At 40.9% G+C, this 22,873-nt stretch overlaps 2 protein-coding genes across 4 annotated transcripts in view; both read right to left on the bottom strand.

Annotated features, from left to right (window-relative positions):
- ctnnd2a (catenin (cadherin-associated protein), delta 2a) overlaps window positions 1-22,873 on the bottom strand; it is a 265,108-nt gene that overhangs the window by 89,360 nt on the left and 152,875 nt on the right. The window lies entirely within an intron of this gene.
- On the bottom strand, window positions 10,096-15,987 carry LOC112436187 (uncharacterized). The gene is made up of 7 exons (XM_076888088.1): window positions 15,890-15,987; window positions 15,571-15,676; window positions 13,811-13,881; window positions 11,745-13,710; window positions 11,288-11,446; window positions 11,153-11,206; window positions 10,096-10,723 (listed from the first exon to the last, which is right to left on the bottom strand). Exons 4-7 carry the CDS (start codon window positions 13,405-13,407, stop codon window positions 10,476-10,478), a joined length of 2,124 nt encoding a protein of 707 aa, XP_076744203.1. The 5' UTR covers window positions 13,408-13,710; window positions 13,811-13,881; window positions 15,571-15,676; window positions 15,890-15,987; the 3' UTR covers window positions 10,096-10,475.

Here is a 22,873-nt window from a genome sequence, read left to right as displayed (position 1 = left end):
AGTTTATCCACCTGCTATTCTCATTAGATCTCAATGGAGCAAAAATGCAACACAGAGTGCTATCACTTCAGGATTTGCTAAAAAAAAAAAAAAGCGGCTTAAAAGCAACAGAGCGAGCGGGCAGATAATGAGGCTGACTGTGGAAATGATAGCATTAGGATAGGAGTAGAAGACATAAATGAAAAAAATATGAGTAAAATGGTTTAAAACATTGATAAAATAAATAATTCAGACAATGACAAACATGATTTCACTATTGTGAACTCTGCATCTAAAACTGATATAACCAATGTCTGAAATGATGATAAAAAGGAAATATGTCTCAAAATTGAGTCTGCATTTAAAGATTTTTGACATTTTCCTAGTATGTTTGTGCACCATAAAGCAACACAACTCCTTAAGACTTCACTTTCTCTCTCTCACACACATACACACAAAAAACGGATTAAGTGAGGCTAAAAGCAGTCATCCACTTCAAATAAAATGGGGATGGAGGCAAGAGAGAAATAAGGAACAGAGCTGAGCAATAGAAACATCACCGAGCTGAAGCTCCAACATATCTGGGGTCAAACAATATGGCAGAGTGGATGCTTTATTCACTCTGGGTCAACTGAACACAAAGTGTGTCGTGTGTTCTATAAACACACAGAAAGGTGCTATAGAGATACAATAAAATAAAAGAGAAAAAACACGAGATTTCACAGCAGCATGCACAAAAACTATAGAAAGTGTGACTCCTTCCATAGAGGAATATAGATGACAGCAGTGATATTTTATTTTCCACCTCTCTCATTCATCTGAGGTATGGGGTTTATTTTCTTCATGATATTCAGTGAGCAACATTTCAATGATGCAGATGACTGAATCCGCTGAAATGGTATAATTTGGTGAGAAAACTTTTATTTTCTGCAAGTTCACCCGTCCTTGCAAAACGATTGCTGGCATGAAAGCAAAACCCATGATGGGATAGGTGTGAAATTACGACCTAGCTTGACAGCTCTGACAGCTTGTTTGACATAAAACAATGAGGCAAAAACCTGTATTTGAAATTGCCAAAATATTGCCTTCTCGTTGATTTTCTTTTTTTTTTTCCATCTTGTTTTTGGACTGACTGAACACTTGGTCATTATTGATTACTGTTACAAGTATTAAAGGTACACAGTAAGTGAACCAATAAATAGTCCTTTACCCTACAATGGCATTTATTTCAACAGAATGAACATAGATTGGATTACATTTATTTGTTTCTAATATTGACTGACATATATACAAACATACAATTCTGCAAGGTTCAGGCTTTTTTGACAAATGGCATTTCAAGACTGTAAAATCAGTGAAGTGATTCAGGGGGATACAGAAAAGGTACAAAATGTACGCTTGGGAAAAGCAAACACTATCACGCATGAATTCACATGTTACTTATTGATGTAATGAAAACACAAGAATATACTCACACACATCTTCAAGAGGGATAAGATAACACTAACATGTGAAATGACTCATGAAGATGTGCCTTGCAACTTTTTCTTAATTCGCCGTGCTTTCTTTTTATTGCCGTCATTTTACCAAGATTAGCATTGGACTTGAGTCATGATCGAGCATCTGTCTGTCTGATAGCAAAGCCAATGTTTATAATATGAAAGTGCATGCACACACACAGAAGCACAAACATGCGCATATAACTATTGTAAGCGTGGTAAGTAGAGTCTAAGGAATCACTTTTTACCCTGCAGTGGAAAGAAGAAGGAGAAAAGATTGATAGGAACAAGGAGAGGGACAGAGAAGTGATTTGCTACTTTAATAGACACAAAGGACAACAGGAGGGAGAACAACTGTGTGTTTACACTGAAAGAACTGGAGAAAACACTTGGTGCTTTGTTCTGGATGGATGTCTGTACCTCCCAGCCCATCAGACCTGCAGAGCTGTGATGGAGTGATGGAGAGAGAGATGATGAGAGTAATGGATGCATGACAGATGAGTTTCTGCATTCAGTCGGAGGCCCTCGGATGAATCTGTGTTATTTTATCATAACTTAGTGAAAAAAACAGAACTGACTCTGCAGAGCGAAAGCCAGGAAGGCAAGTTTATGATGAGAACAGGAGCATTTCCCTGAATGAAAACAAACAAACAAACAAACAAAGAAACAAAAAAATTATAATGGCATAGCCAAACACCTATTTTTATAGGGCAAATAGAACAGTTTTTCCTCCCAGTAAATAACTATTGTGGGGGTTCTTAACAATGGCTACTATCAGTGATGTGTCATCAACAAATATGTTTTGCTTTATTTGACAAGAGATGATTCATGGAGCATGGATGCTTTTTCAAAAGCATCCAGCTGCACACATTCCGGTGGTTACTGAGCAGCCCCACTGGTACTTTTAAGGGGTTATGGGCATTACATCGGCTCTGAAAAGGTGCTACACTGAGCTTTACAGCACCAAATCTATAAGCTGTAGCTGTCTGCTGCCACATGGGGTTGAATTAAAAACATGTGGGACATGGAAATATAGACTACACTTGAAGCATCAAGCTCTGGCCTGTCGTACAGAAGACAAATTAAAAGGGACGTCTTTGTAGTGGAGTGAAACTAGTGAGAAAAACACCTAAAGCTATCTAGAGCAGCTATTCTGATTTTTGTCACGTGCATTTCTTTGAACTTCTCTTCCTCTTTAGTTCCCTTTCCCAAATTTTCAATCAGTCAAAATCCAATCAAAAGCACATCAATCTGATGTCTCTGTAGCATATGTGTTGGCTGAATTCACATAATCTTTCTATCTGTATAGCTCAGTGTTATGCAAAACAAACACAGATGCAGAATGATTGATTTGCCTTTATTTAAGCACTTTGTTGGTTAAAAAAAAAAGAGTTTTAAATACCACTAATTCACTTTCTCGCTCAGATTCAGATTCAATCAGCTGAAGGAAGAAATCACAATCCTGTCATAGATCCGCCACTGGACATCCAAGCACTAATAGATGCGGAGAAACTGTGTTTAAGGTCATAACTGTAGTGTGTTCTCATAAATTATGGTTAGACTTAAAACCAAAAAAATTCCTTTGTTTTTTTAAATACTCCTTTGTCCGGTTAGTTCTGCTTTATGCTTGGAAAGTGTTTGGCAACATACCAGTGAGTCAGTACCTTTTAATTAGCATGGCAAATAGATATTAGATTAAGTATAATATTGTTAATATTGGTTTCTGTGTGCATATGTGTGGGTGTGAGCGCTTCAGTGGGTGTCTAAGTGCTTTTTATTTCAGTAAGAGCTCTTCCAGTGGGATGTATCATGACAGGACTGGAATCCGCAGGTGCTTTTGGAGCAGGTAAATACAGATATGAATGCATGACTAAATGTGATCAAAAACAAAAAACTATTGCGTTTGAAAGTAATACAGCAACCATAACAAAGATCCACGATCTTCTTTTTTTTCATTTCTCATGTAAATCTTTCTCACAGATTCAGCCACACACTGCATCTTAGTAGCTCACTGGTCATTGCAGAACCCCATTCGTTTGCTTTTCTGAAGCAACTCAGCTAAAAGGTCAAGATGCCTCTCCTGCACGAGAGGCACAACTTGCTGACCTTAACATCAACAGTCCCATGAAGAGTACTGTGGAAAGATACCGATGGCTGCTTGACATTTTTGCCCAGAGTTAATAAAAATAATAATTAAATACAAGAAAAATTAAATCTTATTATTAGTGTCTTAGAAGGAGAGTTAAAAATAATTACATAGTGAAACTGGACTATAGACTGAGCCTAACACACAGCTATCCAGGTGAGATTTTGCCTGCAGCCAAACATTTATAGAAACTTCTTATAAATGATTTAAGCACAAATTAACATAAAAATAAGTGACTCGGCTCTTGTCTGTGAAAAGTATACTGTTTGTTTTTTAAGATTCATAGTAACACGTATTAAGGTAAAGATTAGCACTATAATAAGCTTTTGTAAATTGACATTTAATTTTGTATCAGTGCACTGTTTCTACCAGAGTACCATTAGGCCTGTTGGCTATGATTAGGCTGTGTTCTCCTCAAGTAAAAGCCAGAGAAGAGGTGAAGTGAAGTGAGGCATGGGGAGGAGAGAAGATATACAGTAATTTCGCTGGTGTGACATTTTCCCATAATCCCTCCCAAATGCCACTAGTGTCAGGAGGCAGAGCAGCAGAGAGGTGGTGGAGCGGAGCCATATCCCATCCTAACACATTCCCTACCCTATAGATGAATTTGTACGTTTCTGTTCATGTGCACTCATGTATAAGGTTTGATGAATTTCAGTTAAAAAGTGTTAGTGGCAGTAATTAGCATTAAAAATAAAGCAATTAATGAATCAAAAGTCCATGACAGATTCATTACTGACTGGACATTGCACATACTTATAGTGAGAAAATGTCCTGCAACCACAACCTTACTTTATATTTTGGTTTCCCTCTCCCTGACAGCCAAATATCAGCTGAAGTTTAGCCTTAACCTCTTATGCGTAAGACATTTTTTGCCAACGTCTAAATGCTTAAGTATAGAATTTTGCATTAGTGCCTCTAGGTGTAAGTATGCAATGGGCAACTCATCTACATTAATAGCCTGTCTCGCTTTGGTCATCCTTTTGTCTCCCAGGCCTCAGATACAGGATGAAGCTCATTGTAGCAGGGAAGAAGGCAGATACACGGGGTTGTTATTATCCCAAGGTCACACACACACACACACACACACACACACACACACACACACACACACACACAGAGAGGCCACCTCAGAAAAGGGAAAATAACTACAATGGGCAATTTACCCAGAACAGGCAGGGATGACGGCCAGGACAGATGCACACACACACACACACACACACACACACACACACACACACACACACACACACACACGTTCACATGTGCATATTGTGAACACAGACACACACACACACAGCTGTGCCTCAGAGCCAAGGTTCTGGCAATGCATCATTACCCTCCCTTGGAGGTGATTCCATATCCCAGCATGCATTTCTCATGTGGAGAGGAAATTACCCCTGGGCCGTGCTGAGAGCCAATAGAGTGTGTCCTCTGTCCTCTGTCGGTTTCTCTCTCTTTCTTTCTCTTTGGTTAAGTCCCCTTCTCACCCTGTAACTGTGCTCTCCCACCCTTACCGTCCACCCTCCCTTGCTTTCTCTCCAAGCCACCCAGTTACCACGACATCCTTTCATCTTTCTCTATCTTTCTCTCATTAACACTTTTTCCCCGTCTTCTTTCATTTTCTATGCCTCGAGAAGAATACAGATTAATAAGAAAGCATGTAAATGTATTGATGGCTTCTCTTCTTTCTGTCCTTCCCTTATTTTCAGTCAAGCAGCTTTTCATGGTGACATTAAGCATTCAAACTGACAATCAATTATGTCCCAAAAGTGGTAAACAGACAGAAATACAATCAGCTAACGAATAAAGTCTGAATAACTCTGGTGAAAATAACTAATAGTTACATCCTACAGACAAGCGTTTATTTTTTCATCTAATTTAAAAAGATATGTCATGTAAAATGATCATGACCAATGTCAAATCAAGCACTGTTCTTCTATAAAACCTCAAACTACTGAGCAATGATGACATCTGCATCTTTTATAATAATCTGAAAGTGAAAAAGCAGAAAAGAGATGTATGGACAGCTCAAAAACATTATGCATCCAGCCACAGCTGTTGCAAACAGAGGCATTAAAGCTGTGTAGGAGAACGCCAAAAGCAAAAGTATAGAGCCTATCAGTGCATTTGTGGTTCTGTTGCATCAGTGCTGAAAACAGCCGTCCAATTTAGCAAACAAGAAAAAAAAGACACAAACCAAATGCTAAAAGCAGTAACAGTTCTTTACCTAATTTACTGAAAAAGGAGAACACTGTATCAGAATCAGAATGTCTGTCACACACACAAACATGCACAGGTATCTCATCTCTATAGTTATACTGTACATAAACCATATGTGGGTACATAGATCCAAACAATACACTTGCATAAACTATGGTTACAAGAAGGGGATACAGGCACTTTATTCCCTTTCTTTTCCTCATAAATAAACATTTGTGCTCAACAAGAGCCATCACTGCATAATTACACCCTCCACTGCAGCTTCTCAACGCATACAGACACCCATAAACTCATACAATGATGTTCCAGCATTGTCATGCGAGGGTAGTTCACTTTCTTTTTGTTTTTTGGAAACTGTTTTGTTTCTCTCTCCGCTTCCTCTAGAGAGGAATGGTCCGCCTCAGGGCGGCGTCTAGGAGTTGGGCGTTTTCCCTCCCACCTGATCTGCATCTCTTCATGGAGCGTGCAGTATATATGTAATTAATGCATGTAATTGGGTCATTGCCAGATTGTCTTCACATCTTTGGTGGTAATCGGGCTCACCTACTACACGTAATTTCTTCCCTTGGTCAGATGTAATCTGTTCTCTCTCAAAAGAGCTTATTGGCTGCCTTGAAATGTAAGCAAAACTACAACACTAAAGGAAAAAAAAACATGTATCACATGAAATAATTAAAATAGTCTTTAACAAACTTTAACATCAAATATTACTAATGCTGCAGCCATCACTGCTGCGTGAATACGTTTGGAGGAGAAAATGTAAATGAGGCGAGTCTGATTTAAATGACGAGAGTCTGATTTATCTTGAAGTCTTGTGTCTATGTTTCAGGCTCAGTGTGCGATTAGATAAGTCGAGCATTTCCCCACAGCTGAAACAATGGTGTAGTCTTGTTTTTGATCAAAATGGTCCAACTATTTTCTTTCTTCCTTCCTGTCAATCCTCATAACTGCAGCGCAGTGAATTCCCATTGCATAATCTAACTTACCCTTTATGTTGTTTCTCACCCTATTACATGCTTTCCTAAGCCCCAAGTTTGAGAACAAAAACCACTGGTGCCTAACTCCCATCTTCCCCAAGTTAATGTTTCTCTCTCTCTTCCTGTATGCCCAACATCGTTCCCTCCCTCTGTCTTCTTCTCCTTCAATCTCTCAAGGTACAGTATAGCTTATTCCCTAAACAAATGCAGATGCCATGCTTTCTTCACTCACTTAAGAGTCTCCAAATCCCCTTCATTTGTTAAAAATGTTCCCCTTCATTATTGCCTTTCGCTCCTCTTTCTTCTCTTTGTTTATTGGTTATGCAAGTCTGCACTCAACATTTCTCATCATCTCACTCCCTACACTGTTTTTAATATTCATTTTAAGAAAGAAACCCAGTGGGGGTGACAATCGCTTTACACGCAGAACGCTTAGAGGGAAACGCACAAACTTTCTGAGACGCTGCCTTAGACAAAACAATAATGGGAGACACTGTATCTATATTTTGCCCTTGCCTTCTCTGCACTTTTCCTATTATTCTTATATTTATTCTCCCCATGCATGTTGATCACCTAAAGACCAACCTTAACTTTTCCTCATTTCCCTCGTCTTTCTGCATTTCCCTCCTTTTCTCTTTGTGTCTGTTTTCTTCCCTTCCTCCTGTTTCTCCAGCTTTATTTTGCACTGCTCCCTTTAGCTTTCTCATCAGTAATTCCTTCTTCCCTCCTTCCTTCCACCCCTCATCTATCTTGTCTCCTTGTCTTCCTCCCACCTCTCTGTACTGCTATCCATTGACAGATATTGAGTTTTCCCTTCATGTTGCTGTCACCACCTCTTGCTTATCATGCTCACTCTTTTGCAGCTATAATAGCAGTATGTCACTGGCTACCATGTATGCACACACACATTATACAGTGACATACACACATTAATAAATAAGATATGCTAATTGATTATATAAAAAAACATAGTCTTTCGTTTCGTGTGTACACACATGTACACACATGTACACACAGACACACACACACACACACACACACACACACACACACACACACACACACACACTAAAACATGCACACATAACCTCTGCCCTCACTCGCAGTGTTCTTTGTGTCTAATAGCTGCTAACTCATTTAGCACTTCATGTTAGCTCAACTAGATCCAATTACAGCAAGAGAGAGAGTGGAGTTTGAGTAGGAGGCCATTTAACCTCCTGACAAAGAGAAATCTAACACACTTCAATTCAACAATATTAAGCACAGTAAGATAACTGCATAAAAAATACAGCTAGAAATTAGGCATTTAAAGACACCTTTAACTAGGGATGGGTATCGTTTAGGTTTTATCCGATACCGGTGCCAAATCGGTACTTTTGAAACGGTGCCGGTGCTTAAACGGTGCTCGAACCGGTGCTTAAAGAATGGAGAACACAAACTTTGTCAAAAAACCTCTCATGTTCAGCTGGGTTTTTTTGTAAAAAGATAACAATGTTAGCCTTTTCTGCAGCTATGTGGCATATATGGTATCACTCTTGGCTGGAAGCAGTGCTTAAACAATGGAAAAAACACAAACTTTGTCCAAAAACCTCTCATGTTCAGCTGTTTCCCACTTTTTCTTTGGTCATTTTAGCCTTTTTGGCCAGGGTGAAGGGAGTATCTGCCATCAAACAAGAAGACAGCCGCATGTAGCTATGATGATGTTTGCTAGTTCACCTTACATGCATTAATGTAATAACGTGGTTAGCCTACTCAACGTAAATTACACACGAACAACATGAAGCTACTCATGCAGAGAAGAACGGCTGCTGCTGCATCATCACCCGTCATCATTTCTGCTACACTGGCAGGGCTAGGGGCCAGGACTCTCCTCTTCGGGTTTTTGGGGGATGTTGCTCCGGGTCCGATAACTGGCAACCCACCCGACGTGCTCGGTGTGAGGTCTCGCAGCAAGCTATCAAATACGGTGCATTTCTCGGCTTTTAAAAAAAACGCTATGCGTCGCCAGCTGTTTAATCGGATTCTTGGTGTTACCTCCTTTGACAGTATCACAGTATCAGCTTAAAGCACTTGTTGCTGCTGAGTTTGCATATTTTGCTGTGAAGTACAGCCATACTTTTGACCGCTTCGCCTTGGACATTTTTAATCTGTAGCTCTGCTCTAACAGAACGTACGTACCTGGCCCCGCCTACTATCCTCGGAAACGTAAAATGATTGGCTAGAAGTGTATCACAGCTCAGGAAAAAAAAAGCACCGAAATAAAGCACCGAAATGTGCGCTGCTTTTCGGTCTGGTTACTACCGTTTATGTCAGAACCGGTGCCATCATGGCACCGGACACCGGTACCCATCCCTACCTTTAACTGTGCATAAAGTTAAAAATAGTAATGATGTAACATAATAGTAATAAATCACTATGCAATCTGCAGGCAGCATTCACCACAAAGGCTCAGATTTGTGAAAAAGATCTTTAGTGTTGAATTCAACCAGTGTACAAAATGCTTGCAATTCTACCATTTCTTGTTACTTTGCTGGAGGAAAAAAAGTGCAAATGGGGGAAAAATGAGATTTCTGTCTGGATCTGTGCACAGAAATCCATGAAGCCTGAGGCAATAATGGAAGCAAAATGATCTTGACTGTGCATACAAGCAAGTGTGGCAATAACACTAGAGGGCCAACAATAAACACTTTCATTGCAAGTGCATAAAGAGAACAATGTGCGTATGCCTGAGTGTGTTTGTATGTGAAATGTAAGCGCTAAACCTACTCCTACATTGGCTTGGTTTTCGTATTATGAGTATTACAAAACAATCAACTTTTAAAAGTTCTAAAAAGTCCTCTGCTACATATCCACTTACACCCCCTCTCCCTCCATGCACACACACACACACACACACACACACACACACACACACACACACACATACGGGTCTATGTGGTATGGCGGGACTATACTACGTCAATCCGCCCGGTGGTGGTTTAAGTGGACTACCCTTTTGAAAGGACTTAGAGCCAAGGGAGCGAGGTTAAAGTGTTCGAAAAAATCTGAAAAAAATTTGGGTCACTTCAGACCTCATACACTCCCTATAGAAGTCTAGATACACTGATACACACCAACCAGACTCTATTGTGTTTTCTGGAGACATTGTCCACTTGACAACAATGTGTTTTATGAGGTCCAAAAAAAACAATATTGGGTCTTTAAAGGGACAATGATGTAATATGTAAATAGCTCATCATTACCATGAATACACATCTGACAGGACACAGGATTACTGGAACATCATTTTATTAGTGTTCTTGGATCTGAACATTAATTTTAACCATAAATAAAAAAAGAAATCTATGGACAAAAATGCCCACGCTTCCCACAGAAATATAAAAATATAGAAAACAGAAAAATTAAAAACATTTAAAATGAATTTTAATAGTTTAAAGGTAAATATTAAGGGGAGAAAATATGCATTTATAATTTTTTATTTTAAATATAACCCGTCAAAAAAAACCCTAAATAAATTAAATGTAAAACTTATGAAATACAAACTACTTCTGTATTTAACAAGAACTTTTTTTTCTTTAAACAGAACATCAGTGTTAACAACAATTGGCAATCTGACCAAGATGTAAAACCACAGCTCTCTAAACAGTTATTTTAGTTCATTTTTTTCTGCCTTTTTGCAGTTAATCCTCTGTTTCTTACAAAATCTCTTATGTTTTGAACTGTTCTTCCTGCCAACACCGGATCTTCTACCAATTTGCAATGACTGCATTCATTTTTGGTGGCTAGTTTCCCTTTGTTTATGTGGTCTTTAAAATGCCTCATCACTGCAGCAACCTCAGCCTTGGACCACATGTTTTTGGGAGCTCTTCGGGAATTGTGGGATTGAGCAGCATTTTTCTCTGGAAGATATATAAAGTAGTAGTAGTTAAAACAAACAAAAAACCAAACAAAAAAAACAAAAAACATTTGGTGGTTAAAAGAATGGATGCTACCCTGTACTAACTTCTGAAATGTGTTGCTACCATCAATATCAAAACGAGCTAAAATTCTCTTTGAAAATTTATCAAATTTCTAAAATGAGACATTTAGTGTTCCGCTGTGAATAAAAGACTGAATAAAAAGTTGAATAAAAGTCTCTTGATGCATGCTCAATCATCCAGGTAAGTAAATCCCAAAACGTTGATTCTGTTAATCTGGACGTAGCGTTTTCAGTGGGAGAAACATTTTGTCACTCATCCAAGTGACTTTTTGCCACCACTCTGCAGTTTGCCATATGTTGCAAAGTGATGAAACAATAATAAGCTTAGAGAACCAACTGCACCCCTTACCTTCAGAGGGAGCAGCAGTCTCACTTGCTGCAGGCATTGTGAGTGGTCCTTCATCTGCTGATTACACAATTTGATTAAGTTTTAATATTTGTAACAAACATTTTATCCACAGAAACCAAGCTAGTGGTAACTTACCACAATCTACAGTGTCTTGGAGCTGCGCTGTGTTTGTGGAATCAGCTACTGCATGTACAGGCTCACTGGTGCCACACGCCAACATTGTGAGTGCTGTGTCATCATCATCTGATTCACTCTCACTGTCCTTTGTTTCAGCATCACTTAATGCAATTTCATCTGAGAAATTGTGGGAAAACCCCCCCAAAAAACCAAACACAAACCCCCCAAAAACCTCACATTAACAACGAGATATGACAAAATACAGAACAAATACTGGAAATTATAGTACATAGTTTTACTATTTAAGGCCACCACTCTGCAGTTTGCCAAATGTTGCAAAGTGATGAAACAATAGACTTCAAGAACCTTAAATCATGGACATTTAACAGAATGGTCTGTGCTTTTAGGTTTTAATTCGGTTGATAAAGCATAATATTCAACTACTGCCCTAATATTTGCTCCTTTCAATACAAACCTTCTATTTTGATCTCATCCAGTGATTTCCCCTGGATCTGGGAAAGTTGTCCTTTTTCCAGTGTTAAAAGCAGTTTGGAAATCTTGGCCAGCTGTGTTGTGGGAACTGGTAATCTGTAGAATTCGCGGTGAACGCGGATATCATGACCCAGGAAATCTGCAACCTGATCAAGTTCGTTGTTTTTCAAATTAAGGACTTGTGAGAGTGTGGCAACATGTTTTCTGAGCTGTGTCGATCTTAGATACTCAGGCTGCTTTGCTCCACACTGGTGTGCATGAACACGCAAGGAGTCCATTCCTCTGTAATGACTCATTGATCGGGGTCTTGCAAAGAGGTAGATATTAGTGGCACAAATACCACAGTCAGGCCTCCTACTAACCAGTAGTGACAGAGCATCCAGCATGCTTGGTGTTAGCAGAACTGGAACATTTCTGTCCCTTTTTCCCATTATTTCTATTCTACAGAAATAGTTACAGAGTCTCTGTTCCATTTCTGAGAGCCCCATGGCAACATCTGTGTGGAGTGCTGTTTTGTCTCTTTCAAGAAAACTTTTGAGGCGCATCTTTGAAACCTCTCCAGAACGTCTTCGGTTGAACACAATGATTTGTGAGAGTGTAACTTGTGCAAGTTGGGCATAATTCTGAGCTGTGGCTTCGTTCTCCAAGCTGCAAAAGGCACTTTCTGCAGATTTTTGAAGGTAGTGATGGAGAATCCGAACATCTTCTGTAAAGGGCAATGTTGATGGCTTGTTAAACTTTGCCTCACTCAATGTGTTCAAGGCACGGTGAGACACCATCTCAGACCATTTGGAGACATACAACTTCTTGAACGCATCAGTGGACTTGATTAGGGCTTCATCCTCTGTCATGAGGGCACGACAATGGATAATGTCAGACATTTTATGCAGTGTATGTCCCAGTTTCAGCGCAAGGCTTGGAGTTTTGTATGACAGTGTCTCTTCATCAAAACCTGAAACTTTCTTTACTGCTTGCACAACTCTCTGGAAATTAGCAGGCTTAATAGCTTCTTCCATGTTATGCACTGAGAATTCTGTGCGCAGACACAACAACAAACGTCCCGCTTCACGAAGCTTCTGTCGTATATAATCATACTTTGTAGGGTCTTGTCCATGTTTATTGTAGAGGGACTGGGCAAACTGAATAACAGTAAAGTCATTTCGCACAGCTGAGGCAATCTCATCTTGTTTCATAACAGCAAGAACCTTCCAGACTCCACTTGACACCTGCGGATAACACTGAGACTCCAGAGTTAAAGCCAGGCCGAGTACTTTGGTTCTTCCAGGTTCTTTATCCGTGTCATCTTTTGGTTTGTTAGGACATCTGCGGACATGTCTCCAAAGATCCTTGCGAACATACATCCCTTGACAATAAAAGCAATGAGCAAACTTTCCCTCTACTGCTTTAATCTTGGGTCTTCTCTTCACTTTCAGTGGTCCCACTCCACCATGCAAAACTGCAGCATTATGCTTAAAATTTCCCTTATTTCTCAATTTCTCTAACAGACTTTTACGCTCGTTTGAGTCTCTAGGCAGGGAAAATGCATGCACAACATCAGGAGCCGTTTTGTGCGTTTTCAGGTGGCGGGAAATTTTAGCTTGTGGTTTGCCACAAAAATAGCAGTAATTTCTTTTACTTAAAGTCATTTTTTCTGATTCAGTTTCGCAAAGCTCACTTTTATCTTGTGGCTTGTCCTTTGTCAAGTTGTGGATTAAATTCGTTGAATCTGATTGTTCATGCGCTTTGGAGATGTCATCTTGGCATAGCAGACCTTTTGATGTGCTTGGCAATAATGAGATGTCTTCATCTGAATCTTCATCATATGACTCTGAATCTGGCACATATTCTTCTTCTGATATGCTGTGGTTGCCATCATCATCGCTTGATATTTGATCCAGAACTGAATGTGGCAATCCATCCTCCCCTGAATATTCAGAAATTTCTTCTTTCTGGAATGTAAGAACAAAAGTTTTTTTAATTGATCAATACTTTAGACAGGTAAAAAATAAACTGAAAAAAAGTCAAGCCAAATATGAATGGGATACACACCTGTGTTGACTGGTGGCAATTCTGATTTGCCAATTTTGCAAGGCAAGATTTGTGCCAGACCCCTAAACAAACTGAAACACATTTTGATAGACTTAATTTAGCTTTGCAGTTCTATTTAAGTGAAGTAGTTTTTTGTCAAAGCATTGCAGTAATGTCAAATGCTGAAAAAACAAAAAAAAACAAAACTGTTCACATTAAGGATATTTTAATGACTACACATACACTGCTAATCCCCCTCCCCCCCCCAAAAAAGGACATCCCAGATGTGAATGAAGGAATTATTCTTATTAAATACTTTGTTCTTTAGGTAGTTGAGTGGCATGAAAGTGTGTAGTTGAATGTGTGTGGCCTCCAGATGCCTGTACGACTTCCCTACAATGCCTGGGCATGCTCGGGATGAGGTGGCGGATGGTCTCCTGAAGGATCTCCTCCAAGACCTGGACTAAAGCATCTGCCAACCCCTGGACAGTTTGTGGTGGATGGAGTGAGACATGATGTCCCAGATGTGCTCAATTGGATTCAGGTCTGGGGAACAGGCGGGCCAGTCCATAGCATCAATGCCTTTGTCATGGAGGAACTGCTGACATACTCCAGCCACATGAGGCCCAGTGTCGTCTCGCATTAGGTGGACCCCAGGGCCAAATGCACCAGCATGTGGTCTCACAAAGGGTCCGAGGACCTCATCTTGTTACCCAATGACAGTCAGGCTCTCTGGCAGGCACAGAAATGCCACCCCTCACCATTACTGACCCACTGCCAATATGATCATGCTGGAGGATGTTGCAGGCAGCAGAACATTCCCCACGGCATCTCCAGACTGTCACGTGCTCAGTTTGAACCTCCTTTCAGCTGTGAGGAGCATAGGGTGCCCGTGCTGAAGTTGCCAAACTTTGTGTTTTCTGGCAAATGCCAAACATCCTGCATGGTGTTGGACTGCAAGCTCAATCCCCACCTGTGGATGCTGGACCCTCAAGTCACCCTCATGAAGTCAGTTTCTGACCATTTGAGCAGACAGATGCACATTTGTGGCCTGTTTGAGGTCATTTTGCAGGGCTCCTCTTGTTCCTCCTTGCACAAAGGTGGAGGTAGCGGTCCTGCTGCTGGGTTGTTGCCCTCCTATGGCCTACTCCACATCCAGGTAGCACCTCCATGCTCTGGACACTACACTAACAGACACAGCAAACCTTCTTGCCACAGCTCACATTGATGTGCTACGCTAGATGAGCTGCACTACCTGAGCCCCTTGTGTGGGTTGTAGACTGTCTCATGCTACCACTAAAATGAAATCACCGCCAGCATTCAAAAGTGACCATAACATCAGCCAGAAAGCATAGGTGCTGAGAAGTGGTCTGTGGTCACCACCTGCAGAACCAGTCCTTTATTATGGTGAATTGACTATAATTTCCACTTGTTGTCTACTCTATTTGCAAAACAGCATGTGAAACTGGTTGTCAGTGTTACTTCCTAAGTGAACAGTTTGATTTCACAGAAGTGTGACTGACTTGGAGTAACATCGCATTGTTTAAGTGTTCCCTTTATTATTTTGAGCAGTTTATGTTATGGAATGGGGAATTGAGGACAATCCCAAGTATACCATTTTTACAAGGTCCTGCACCAATGAGGTAATACTGCATTTCTTTAATTAGAAGTGACCACCCATTAATTAAAAAGGGAGCAGTGTTCATTTCAGCACGTCTTAACTTGTTGAACTCTATTAATGCTTTTTACTATACACTGTACCTATTCACTAAATGTCTCACCTTTGCACTTAAAGCCAAGCCACTTGAGGGAGGAAACCGGTCCCACACACTGAATGCACTTGTCCAAAGATGATATTGTTGTGCACACCAGACGATGATTGTGACACTGTTAGCAAAATATTGCAACATTTATTTGTTTTGGACAGTTGGAAAGGTGTGTTTTCAATTCAGTTGCAGATATCAACTAATAAACTTCGTCCATGTAAATCACATCACACCCAGGTGACTGCCAAACACACACACACACACACAGCATCCATAAAGAATGATGATAGATTAAATTATTAGTTCATTAAGTGGTACACTGGATTATATTTACCCTTTCAGGCTCTGGATGTTTCAGGTCCAGATCATTGTTTGGAAAGCTGTTTGGTTGTGGCTTTAGGCAGCTCACAGTCTTCTGAATCTGGCTGGTCTCAGTCTTCGTGTGTAACAGATAGAGAATGAAGACAAAAGAACAGTAATCTGACAGTTACTAAAAATGCATCACTCAAGAGGATGAATAGACCATTTCACTATTGGCAAATAGCGTAAGGTACACATCGTGCATGAGAAACATTCATTAAAATCTGTCCTAGGTCAATGTTACCTCTTCAAAATCTTGCACTGAAGAAGAATGCATGGCTTCTGAGCCTTGCTGAGGCATTTCTTCATCAAGATCCTGCAACAAAGAAAAGATGGCACAAAGATTAGACCAAGTGCTCTTCTTGCAACTGTACTGGGCAGTCCTGTGCTTCTGTCTTTAATTTGCATGTGTGTGTGTGTGTGTGTGGGGGGGGGGGGGGGGGGGGGGCTTTCCACTCAAGAAATGTTTTCTTCTGAAAAAAATACTGGCTACAATAATTAACAACTGATTCCTTTGCAATCATCCATCCTCTTCCACTTATCCTTATCAGGATTGTGGGGTAGCAGTTTTGGGGCCTATACCAGCTACCATAGGGCAGTACAACCTGGACAGATCACCAGTCTAACATGGAAGGACAAGCATTTGCATTCACACCAAAGGGCAGTTTTGAATCACCAGTTAACCTAACCCCATAAGCTACATCTTTGGACTGTGGGAAGAAGCCAGAGTACACAGCGAGAGAGCCCATGCACTACCAGCAGTAAAAAGTGCCTAAAACAAGTTAAGTTGTATAGTACTATCTATCTTAATGTTCAAGCCTGAGTTTCAAACCACATAGAAACAAAGCACATGTAGTCAGTTCTGCATGCTGTAGGTCAAACTGTCAAGAAATACGAGAAGACCCCTCCTAAAACCAGAGTGATGTCACCATGAAGCAAACTTTGACAGAGTCTCCCAATAACAGTGTGGTCCTCCTAAGTCACATTTGGGTGGTTAACACACACACACACACACACACTCAGATGTTATCCAGACTTGCACTTTGAAACAATGAAAAGGACCTACAAGCCACAGTCCATGTAAATCACATCACACCCAGGTGACTGCCAAACACAAACACACACACAGCATCCATAAAGAATGATGATAGATTAAATTATTAGTTCATTAAGTGGTACACTGGATTATATTTACCCTTTCAGGCTCTGGATGTTTCAGGTCCAGATCATTGTTTGGAAAGCTGTTTGGTTGCGGCTTTAGGCAGCTCACAGTCTTCTGAATCTGGCTGGTCTCAGTCTTCGTGTGTAACAGATAGAGAATGAAGACAAAAGAACAGTAATCTGACAGTTACTAAAAATGCATCACTCAAGAGGATGAATAGACCATTTCACTATCGGCAAATAGCGTAAGGTACACATCGTGCATGAGAAACATTCATTAAAATCTGTCCTAGGTCAATGTTACCTCTTCAAAATCTTGCACTGAAGAAGAATGCATGGCTTCTGAGCCTTGCTGAGGCATTTCTTCATCAAGATCCTGCAACAAAGAAAAGATGGCACAAAGATTAGACCAAGTGCTCTTCTTGCAACTGTACTGGGCAGTCCTGTGCTTCTGTCTTTAATTTGCATGTGTGTGTGTGTGTGTGTGTGTGGGGGGGGGGGGGGGGGCTTTCCACTCAAGAAATGTTTTCTTCTGAAAAAAATACTGGCTACAATAATTAACAACTGATTCCTTTGCAATCATCCATCCTCTTCCACTTATCCTTATCAGGATTGTGGGGTAGCAGTTTTGGGGCCTATACCAGCTACCATAGGGCAGTACAACCTGGACAGATCGCCAGTCTAACATGGAAGGACAAGCATTTGCATTCACACCAAAGGGCAGTTTTGAATCACCAGTTAACCTAACCCCATAAGCTACATCTTTGGACTGTGGGAAGAAGCCAGAGTACACAGCCAGAGAGAGCCCATGCATTACAGCAGTAAAAAGTGCCTAAAACAAGTTAAGAAGTTGTATAGTACTATCTATCTTAATGTTCAAGCCTGAGTTTCAAAAAATTTCAACATAGAAACAAAGCACATGCAGTCAGCTCTGCATGCTGTAGGTCAAACTGTCAAGACATACGAGAAGACCCCTCCTAAAACCAGAGTGATGTCACCATGAAGCAAACTTTGACGGAGTCCCCCAATAACAGTGTGGTCCTCCTAAGTCACATTTGGGTGGTTAACACACACACACACACACTCAGATGTTATCCAGACTTGCACTTTGAAACAATGAAAAGGACCTACAAGCCACGGTCCATGTAAATCACATCACACCCAGGTGACTGCCAAACACACACACACACAGCATCCATAAAGAATGATGATAGATTAAATTATTAGTTCATTAAGTGGTACACTGGATTATATTTACCCTTTCAGGCTCTGGATGTTTCAGGTCCAGATCATTGTTTGGAAAGCTGTTTGGTTGCGGCGTTAGGCAGCTCACAGTCTTCTGAATCTGGCTGGTCTCAGTCTTCGTGTGTAACAGATAGAGAATGAAGACAAAAGAACAGTAATCTGACAGTTACTAAAAATGCATCACTCAAGAGGATGAATAGACCATTTCACTATCGGCAAATAGCGTAAGGTACACATCGTGCATGAGAAACATTCATTAAAATCTGTCCTAGGTCAATGTTACCTCTTCAAAATCTTGCACTGAAGAAGAATGCATGGCTTCTGAGCCTTGCTGAGGCATTTCTTCATCAAGATCCTGCAACAAAGAAAAGATGGCACAAAGATTAGACCAAGTGCTCTTCTTGCAACTGTACTGGGCAGTCCTGTGCTTCTGTCTTTAATTTGCATGTGTGTGTGTGTGTGTGGGGGGGGGGGGGGGGGGGGGGGGCTTTCCACTCAAGAAATGTTTTCTTCTGAAAAAAATACTGGCTACAATAATTAACAACTGATTCCTTTGCAATCATCCATCCTCTTCCACTTATCCTTATCAGGATTGTGGGGTAGCAGTTTTGGGGCCTATACCAGCTACCATAGGGCAGTACAACCTGGACAGATCGCCAGTCTAACATGGAAGGACAAGCATTTGCATTCACACCAAAGGGCAGTTTTGAATCACCAGTTAACCTAACCCCATAAGCTACATCTTTGGACTGTGGGAAGAAGCCAGAGTACACAGCCAGAGAGAGCCCATGCATTACAGCAGTAAAAAGTGCCTAAAACAAGTTAAGAAGTTGTATAGTACTATCTATCTTAATGTTCAAGCCTGAGTTTCAAAAAATTTCAACATAGAAACAAAGCACATGCAGTCAGCTCTGCATGCTGTAGGTCAAACTGTCAAGACATACGAGAAGACCCCTCCTAAAACCAGAGTGATGTCACCATGAAGCAAACTTTGACGGAGTCCCCCAATAACAGTGTGGTCCTCCTAAGTCACATTTGGGTGGTTAACACACACACACACACACACACACACTCAGATGTTATCCAGACTTGCACTTTGAAACAATGAAAAGGACCTACAAGCCACGGTCCATGTAAATCACATCACACCCAGGTGACTGCCAAACACACACACACACAGCATCCATAAAGAATGATGATAGATTAAATTATTAGTTCATTAAGTGGTACACTGGATTATATTTACCCTTTCAGGCTCTGGATGTTTCAGGTCCAGATCATTGTTTGGAAAGCTGTTTGGTTGTGGCTTTAGGCAGCTCACAGTCTTCTGAATCTGGCTGGTCTCAGTCTTCGTGTGTAACAGATAGAGAATGAAGACAAAAGAACAGTAATCTGACAGTTACTAAAAATGCATCACTCAAGAGGATGAATAGACCATTTCACTATCGGCAAATAGCGTAAGGTACACATCGTGCATGAGAAACATTCATTAAAATCTGTCCTAGGTCAATGTTACCTCTTCAAAATCTTGCACTGAAGAAGAATGCATGGCTTCTGAGCCTTGCTGAGGCATTTCTTCATCAAGATCCTGCAACAAAGAAAAGATGGCACAAAGATTAGACCAAGTGCTCTTCTTGCAACTGTACTGGGCAGTCCTGTGCTTCTGTCTTTAATTTGCATGTGTGTGTGTGTGTGTGTGGGGGGGGGGGGGCTTTCCACTCAAGAAATGTTTTCTTCTGAAAAAAATACTGGCTACAATAATTAACAACTGATTCCTTTGCAATCATCCATCCTCTTCCACTTATCCTTATCAGGATTGTGGGGTAGCAGTTTTGGGGCCTATACCAGCTACCATAGGGCAGTACAACCTGGACAGATCGCCAGTCTAACATGGAAGGACAAGCATTTGCATTCACACCAAAGGGCAGTTTTGAATCACCAGTTAACCTAACCCCATAAGCTACATCTTTGGACTGTGGGAAGAAGCCAGAGTACACAGCCAGAGAGAGCCCATGCATTACAGCAGTAAAAAGTGCCTAAAACAAGTTAAGAAGTTGTATAGTACTATCTATCTTAATGTTCAAGCCTGAGTTTCAAAAAATTTCAACATAGAAACAAAGCACATGCAGTCAGCTCTGCATGCTGTAGGTCAAACTGTCAAGACATACGAGAAGACCCCTCCTAAAACCAGAGTGATGTCACCATGAAGCAAACTTTGACGGAGTCCCCCAATAACAGTGTGGTCCTCCTAAGTCACATTTGGGTGGTTAACACACACACACACACACTCAGATGTTATCCAGACTTGCACTTTGAAACAATGAAAAGGACCTACAAGCCACGGTCCATGTAAATCACATCACACCCAGGTGACTGCCAAACACACACACACACGGCATCCATAAAGAATGATGATAGATTAAATTATTAGTTCATTAAGTGGTACACTGGATTATATTTACCCTTTCAGGCTCTGGATGTTTCAGGTCCAGATCATTGTTTGGAAAGCTGTTTGGTTGCGGCTTTAGGCAGCTCACAGTCTTCTGAATCTGGCTGGTCTCAGTCTTCGTGTGTAACAGATAGAGAATGAAGACAAAAGAACAGTAATCTGACAGTTACTAAAAATGCATCACTCAAGAGGATGAATAGACCATTTCACTATCGGCAAATAGCGTAAGGTACACATCGTGCATGAGAAACATTCATTAAAATCTGTCCTAGGTCAATGTTACCTCTTCAAAATCTTGCACTGAAGAAGAATGCATGGCTTCTGAGCCTTGCTGAGGCATTTCTTCATCAAGATCCTGCAACAAAGAAAAGATGGCACAAAGATTAGACCAAGTGCTCTTCTTGCAACTGTACTGGGCAGTCCTGTGCTTCTGTCTTTAATTTGCATGTGTGTGTGTGTGGGGGGGGGGGGGGGGGGGGGGGGGCTTTCCACTCAAGAAATGTTTTCTTCTGAAAAAAATACTGGCTACAATAATTAACAACTGATTCCTTTGCAATCATCCATCCTCTTCCACTTATCCTTATCAGGATTGTGGGGTAGCAGTTTTGGGGCCTATACCAGCTACCATAGGGCAGTACAACCTGGACAGATCGCCAGTCTAACATGGAAGGACAAGCATTTGCATTCACACCAAAGGGCAGTTTTGAATCACCAGTTAACCTAACCCCATAAGCTACATCTTTGGACTGTGGGAAGAAGCCAGAGTACACAGCCAGAGAGAGCCCATGCATTACAGCAGTAAAAAGTGCCTAAAACAAGTTAAGAAGTTGTATAGTACTATCTATCTTAATGTTCAAGCCTGAGTTTCAAAAAATTTCAACATAGAAACAAAGCACATGCAGTCAGCTCTGCATGCTGTAGGTCAAACTGTCAAGACATACGAGAAGACCCCTCCTAAAACCAGAGTGATGTCACCATGAAGCAAACTTTGACGGAGTCCCCCAATAACAGTGTGGTCCTCCTAAGTCACATTTGGGTGGTTAACACACACACACACACACTCAGATGTTATCCAGACTTGCACTTTGAAACAATGAAAAGGACCTACAAGCCACGGTCCATGTAAATCACATCACACCCAGGTGACTGCCAAACACACACACACACGGCATCCATAAAGAATGATGATAGATTAAATTATTAGTTCATTAAGTGGTACACTGGATTATATTTACCCTTTCAGGCTCTGGATGTTTCAGGTCCAGATCATTGTTTGGAAAGCTGTTTGGTTGCGGCTTTAGGCAGCTCACAGTCTTCTGAATCTGGCTGGTCTCAGTCTTCGTGTGTAACAGATAGAGAATGAAGACAAAAGAACAGTAATCTGACAGTTACTAAAAATGCATCACTCAAGAGGATGAATAGACCATTTCACTATCGGCAAATAGCGTAAGGTACACATCGTGCATGAGAAACATTCATTAAAATCTGTCCTAGGTCAATGTTACCTCTTCAAAATCTTGCACTGAAGAAGAATGCATGGCTTCTGAGCCTTGCTGAGGCATTTCTTCATCAAGATCCTGCAACAAAGAAAAGATGGCACAAAGATTAGACCAAGTGCTCTTCTTGCAACTGTACTGGGCAGTCCTGTGCTTCTGTCTTTAATTTGCATGTGTGTGTGTGTGTGGGGGGGGGGGGGGGGGGGGGGGGGGGCTTTCCACTCAAGAAATGTTTTCTTCTGAAAAAAATACTGGCTACAATAATTAACAACTGATTCCTTTGCAATCATCCATCCTCTTCCACTTATCCTTATCAGGATTGTGGGGTAGCAGTTTTGGGGCCTATACCAGCTACCATAGGGCAGTACAACCTGGACAGATCGCCAGTCTAACATGGAAGGACAAGCATTTGCATTCACACCAAAGGGCAGTTTTGAATCACCAGTTAACCTAACCCCATAAGCTACATCTTTGGACTGTGGGAAGAAGCCAGAGTACACAGCCAGAGAGAGCCCATGCATTACAGCAGTAAAAAGTGCCTAAAACAAGTTAAGAAGTTGTATAGTACTATCTATCTTAATGTTCAAGCCTGAGTTTCAAAAAATTT

The sequence above is a fragment of the Maylandia zebra genome, linkage group LG9 (genome assembly GCF_041146795.1).
Source record: "Maylandia zebra isolate NMK-2024a linkage group LG9, Mzebra_GT3a, whole genome shotgun sequence".
NCBI lineage: Eukaryota > Metazoa > Chordata > Actinopteri > Cichliformes > Cichlidae > Maylandia > Maylandia zebra.
The sequence above is the reverse complement of the archived record's forward strand: the minus strand, read 5'-3'. Positions and strand labels throughout refer to the sequence as shown.

Coding starts and splice junctions, on each gene's coding strand:
- LOC112436187 (XM_076888088.1), bottom strand. CDS start 13,407: ATGACTTTAAGTAAAAGAAATTACTGCTATTTTTGTGGCAAACCACAA. Junction 11,447..11,744: donor GGATGAGATCAAAATAGAAG/GTTTGTATTGAA, acceptor ACAATTTCTCAG/ATGAAATTGCATTAAGTGAT. Junction 11,207..11,287: donor CCAAGACACTGTAGATTGTG/GTAAGTTACCAC, acceptor TGTAATCAGCAG/ATGAAGGACCACTCACAATG.